Below are 6,238 nucleotides of genomic sequence, written 5' to 3' on the forward strand. Positions count from 1 at the left end.
TAAAGTCTTTGGTAAATGAAAGGATTCACGCAATTGAAGTTCCGGAGTAGGAACATTGATGGAAGCTGCAGCAATGAAGCTTCTTACTGAAGAAGACACAAATCCATAACGTTTAGAATCTGTGTAAGTACTAGAGGTTGTGTTAAGCTTAGGGAACTCAATAAGGAACTCAGTGGGGAACGTGGTTAAGCAATAATAACGTCATATTATAATCTGGGATATTGTCTTAAATGATAATCAGATTATTCCTATTATTATGGTATGATAAAATTGGATTTTAGTTTAAAAGGATTATTTAGTAATAAATAATAATATAGTTAAAAGATATTTTCTAAAATAATTTTTTGATGTTATCTTTAACTGGCTAAATAAATTAAATAACTATTTTTATTTATTTATCATTTAAACTAATAAAATATCTTTTGAAGATAACTGTTTTTGAGAAAGCTTAGGAAGTCAGTATTCTACTCTACACCTGCCGCATAACTCTTTCACCTCACATCCTCCAAACTCATTGCCCAAGTTAAGGAACTTCTCTTTAGAAGTACCCTCATGGGAATTTCACTGATTGTTGCTCTAACCATCTTCATGATATACAAGGATCAATCCTCCATGACTTGTTTAATGTGCAGATCAACACACAAGTTAGTTAATAAGCATCATTTGTTTATAATCATCAAAATTATATTATCTCAACAAAAAGGTTATTATGAACTATTAAACCTATATATGTAGCTAGATTATTGAACTTCATAATCTTGAAGTCTTGTGTTTAATTTTTCTTTAGATTAATTTATAGTTTTATTTTATTTAGTTATTTTAAAAGGCTTATCAATGTTTTCTTAGAACTATCTTTGATAGTTAATGCATCCACCCCCAAGTCCCCAACCCCTAAATGGAAAGTGAAAGCTTTTACTTTAACAATCACGTAAAATTTTGACTTTTTCTCCATTGATCATTATGTTTGTTTTTTAGATAATGAGCCAATGTTTTGTGCTAACTTGCGTAATTGGTTTTTTTTTTTTTTTTTTTTTTTGTCTTTTTCTTATTTACATACTTTGTAAGCAAGTCTTTGGAATCCCACCATCAACGAATATCGGGTTATTTCATCACATAATTTTTATTTTAATGACGACATTATAATTCCTCTCTTATTTGGGTTTGGCTATGCTTCTACCATCAACGACTACAAAATTGTGTTGGTAGCCGAGTATTACTCGGAGGACCGGCCTTGGTTAGAAACTCGAAAATATGTTTGGGTTTATTCATTGCGGAAAAATAAATGTAAGAAATTAAAGATGCCACCTTATTTGGAGGTACTAGATATATACTCTTCAGATAATAATGGATGTAAAGCTAGAACTAAAGAGGCTGTTTTATTGAATAATTCAATGTATTGGGTTGTACACCATAAATCCGATCATTGTTATAAAGTTAATAACAATAATAATGATCATTATATCCTCAAATTCGACATGGTTGATGAAGTGTTTGAGAGGATCGCCGAATCGAGGAGTGAAATAGAAAAAAGGTATTTGAAGCAAACACATATTGGGGCAACACAAGAAAATAAACTGTATGTTTGTCAGCTATATGATGAAGCTTCTAATAACCGTCACCAATATGTTGTTGAAATGTGGGTGTTGGATGATGATAAGCGCGATTCATGGAATATCAAGTATAGAATTGAACAAGGAAAACTATGGAACTATGACATGCTAAAAGTTACCGGTGATGGTAAAGTTATAATCTTTGAAAATAGATGCAGAGGTAAGGGAATAATGGGAAATTTGCTTATATTTGATGGACCTATTGGTAAAGGTAAGTACATTCATATTGATTGTAGATACTCTAAACCATATGGTATTAATGGTAATAGAGCCGTCTCTGATAATCGTGTGGTCAATTATATTCCGAGTCTTATTTCTCCTAATTCTATATGATGTAAGTGTTTATTTTAGGGCTCTGTAATAATATTCATTTTTAAGAGTTAGCTTAGAAGAGAAGGGTGTTATTAGAATTTGATGTATTTGATTTTGGGGTCTTTATAAAACAATAAAATTAAATAGTAATTTTTTAGCTCATTGATGAATACCTAATTGATCCAAGTTTTGCATGTTTCCTCGTCATTCCTTCTATATTAAGAGGTTGATAGTGACTAAGGTCATGTTCTTTTGAGCTTCTGGACAGAGAGTAGATTTCAGCAGAGTAACGTAGAGTAGAGCAGATTTCAGCAAGGCAGAGCAGAGTAGATTTTATTATTATTATTATTATTATTATTATTATTGACAAAGTCATACAACCTACAAAATATTAGTGGGAAACCGAGATACAATCTGGGCCCCTACTCCTCTAGCTATAACAAATCCTATCCTAGTAAATATATGAGCAGCAGCACGGGCTCCGATCCAATGTCTTGTGCTGTCGAGAATTTATGAACCCGCTTTAGCAATGCAACAGTCTCCTTCTCTAACTCCCCAAGTGAAGAAAAGGAGTAGGGAATAAAACCGTCTGACAACTAGATTCGTACTTGACCCGCTTTTGATGAGCCGCATCAGCCACAACCCGTTCAGGAACTAAGTCAGATAGTCCAAACCGTGTCAAATGAGAAGACCCTGTCAAGTCAACACTCTACTAGAAATAGGCCGATTTTCGACGGACACGTATTTCCGTCGGAAAATCAGAAATCCCGACGGATTTTTATTCTGTCGGATATTTCCAACGAATTTTAACAATCCGTAGGAAATCTGTCGAAAATCGGTGGCCAGTCGTGGTGTTGGCCGGCGGTGGTGTGGTGTGGTGTGTGGGTGGTGATTGAAAACAAAAAATAAAATAAAGGGAAATGGGAAAAATTAAGTGGAAAACAAAATAAAAGGAGAAATAGTTTACCTTTGGGTGCACTCCACCTTAGACATATGATGGGTATTCATGCCCCCTCTCAGTAATCGTCCTAATTAAAATTCCTTTACTACCCTTAATGATTCCTTTCCTAGTTAAACTAGTATTTTGACTTTCTTTAAAAACTCATTGACTTTAAAATTTCCTTTTATAAAATATTATGTCCCAATATTTCCAAATCACGAAATATAATATTTTCAAGATTATTAAATAATTACAAAAATACTTTTTAAATTAATGAAACACCATAAATAATTCATTTCGAATTATTTAAATACTTTAAGAAAAACTTAAAATACGTATAAGAATATGGGGTATTACAAGTATACATTATATTGCATTAATGATGCATGTTATTCTCAATAAAACTATACAATGTAGATGTTGTATGACTTTTTATTAATGAATTAATTTAGTTAAAAAAAAACTATACAATGTACTTCTATCTTCCAAAACATAAGCTAAATAGAATAATTAGAAAAAAAATTAAACCTTAAATCTGACATCAGATATTGTATTGGCGAAAATTTTTTTAATGATAGATTGACTAGAGGTGATCAAAGTTGGCCCCGCCCGTCGGCCCCTCCCGAAAATTTATTTTTTTTGGGCGGGTTTGGGAATGCGTTTTTATGCATATTTAGTTGATTTTTTTGGCTTGGCCCGAAAAACCTGCCCGGTTCGACCATTTTGGGCGGGTTTGGGCACAAAAATTTTGGCCCGAAGCTTGGCTCGACCCAGCCCAACCCGAGAAATGGGCATAATTTTTTAGCTTCGACCCGACCCGCCCAATGATCACCTCTAAGATTGACATATGTCCAAAATGATCGATGTAAGCATGACCTACTTTAGTAATAATTAATAGATTTTTTGAAGGAATAAAAAAAAGTTAAAAGTTGGTAAAATTATTAAAAAAATATTTAACAAAAAACTAATTCAGTTATTATTATTTCATAAGATTTCAAATCAACACCATGAATAGAATTGTTTTTTTTTTTTTGGCTTTGAACCTTGATGTTGTATTTTTGGCTCCGTTATTTTATGCTCTCCACCATATTTCAATTTTTAAAATTATAGCTTATTCTCCCTTAATTAAAATGTCTCAAAATCTTGTGTAACTATTTTAAGTAAATAGATTACAAAATAAAAAGGAACACAATTGTTATAAAGATAATCTATAAGATTATGAATAGTACATTATTATAGTTGTATTATACAAATATTCCAAAAATAAAAGATTTTTGCTAAAAGGGGAAGGGGGGTTTTGGAGGGAAAAAACAACACCAGAAAGTGACACGTGTTATTTCTAGTGTCTATTTTAGTATTATGTTATTATTGATGATTGGCGTTTTTTTTTATGTTGGCGGATGGGATAGAAATGTTATTATTGTAAGTATAAAAAGTCAATCGCCAACACAATAGTCTTACTAGCTTTTGGCGAAAAAAGTGACATTTTAGCCAGCAAAAAAAAAAGAAAAAAAAAGAAAGAAAGGAAAAGCCATAACCGAACAATGGGCTTGTATGGCAATTGGCTACTAGTTGTTTATCTTGGGCCCTGTTCTTTAGAGCGGCTCTACTTTGCCTGCCCTGCTCAGCTCTGCTGAAATCTGCTCTGCTCTGCTCAACTGACTGCTCTGCCCTTCTCTGCTCTGCTATGCTTAAAACTAATAATTAGTAATAATAATTAAAATTAAAATTTAATAAAAATAAAAATAAAAATAATTATATTTATTAATAATAACTAATATTTATAGATAATTTAATAATTAATATTTAATAATAATAGTAATTAATATATTATAATAATAATAAGAAGAAGAATTAATATATAATATTGATTGATAATAATAACTAATATTTAATGGTAATAATTAATATTTTATATTATTTAACACATTTTCTAATGTTATAAAAATAGTAAAAATATAATAATAATAATAATAATAATAATAATAATAATAATAATAATCAGAGGTTCTCGACGACGCAAGACACTAGGGCTCGTGTTGCAACTTATATCTTCACTACGGTAGGCTTTGCTATAGCTAGAGAAGTGGGGGCCCATATTGTATCTCGGCTTCCCACTAATTTATTGTAGGTTGTATGACTTTGTCTGTTTTTGAGATAATAATAATAATAATAATAATATTTAATGATAATAATGCGATAATAATAATAATACTAATAATAACATTAATAATAATAATAATAATAAAACTAATAATAATTATAGTAGTAGTAGTAGTAGTAGTAGTAGTAGTAGTAGTAGTAGTAGTAGTAGTAGTAGTAGTAATAATAATAATAATAATAATAATAATAATAATAATAATAGTAATAATAATAATAATAATAATATAATAATAATATTAATAACAATAATAATGATAAAAATAATAATATTAAAACTAATAACGATAATAATAATAATAATAATAATAATAATAATAATAATAATAATAATAATAATAATAAAAATAATGATGATGATGATGATGATAAAATTTGCTTCTCTATGCTCTGCCTTGCTATGCTATGCTATACTCTACCTTGCTCTACTGAAATCTACTATGCTCTGTTGAAATCTGCTATGCCCAGAAGCTCAAAAGAACAGGGTCTTGGTTGATTTGACTAGCGGTTTGTATTGCCTTTTTATGTTGGTGGACTATTGGCTATTAAATATATATGTTTGGTAAAATTGGATGTTGGAGTAGAAATATAACATTATTGTAAATATAAAAAGCCAACAGTACAACCAATACAAAAAACTAGTCTTACTGACTTTAGGCGAAAAAACTAGCTTTTTAGGCCAACAAAAAAGCCAAATAATCAAACATATATTTTGATGGTTTACCATATTTAAAAACCAAAAGCCATAGGAAAAATCGATTGCCAAACAAGCCATGTATTTTGGTTGTTTGACCACATCTAAAAACTAAATGCCAATTGACAAACAAGCTCGAGCACTAGTACTCACTGTTTCAACAACATATATACGTAATAATAAAGTTGTACAAATTAATTTTAATAATATATTCACACTAATAGTTTTATAGAAAAGTATGTAGTAATAACAACTCAAGCGAGAAATATAGACTTTCTCTCACTCAATTCATTGTAGAAATTATGTCAAGATAAATGATTTTATAATTCCTAAACCTTTAAAGGTTTTGGTTTCACATATCAACCGATTGCCATACTTATAATCAATTATGGCGTGAGAATGAGATTAAATATTTTTTTTTTTTTTATAATGAATAGACATAAATCATTCATCTATAAGAATTCAAAAAATATATCCAATCTAGTCCATTCTCAATATAATTTCAATTTAAGCAATTATTGT

General features: G+C 29.8%; 1 protein-coding gene across 1 annotated transcript; it reads left to right on the plus strand.

Annotated features, from left to right (window-relative positions):
• The first annotated feature begins 1,298 nt into the window (after nucleotides 1–1,298).
• LOC110726590 lies at nucleotides 1,299–1,943 on the plus strand. Its single transcript, XM_021906070.1, has one exon. The coding sequence runs from the start codon at nucleotides 1,299–1,301 to the stop codon at nucleotides 1,941–1,943; it is 645 nt and encodes a 214-aa protein (XP_021761762.1).
• The last annotated feature ends 4,295 nt before the right edge of the window (nucleotides 1,944–6,238 follow it).

This window comes from Chenopodium quinoa, unplaced genomic scaffold, assembly GCF_001683475.1.
Source record: "Chenopodium quinoa cultivar QQ74 unplaced genomic scaffold, ASM168347v1, whole genome shotgun sequence".
Classification (NCBI taxonomy): Eukaryota; Viridiplantae; Streptophyta; class Magnoliopsida; order Caryophyllales; family Amaranthaceae; genus Chenopodium; species Chenopodium quinoa.

Bases quoted from the DNA above. Each gene is read 5' to 3' on its own strand.
- LOC110726590 (XM_021906070.1), top strand. From the start codon at position 1,299: ATGCCACCTTATTTGGAGGTACTAGATATATACTCTTCAGATAATAAT.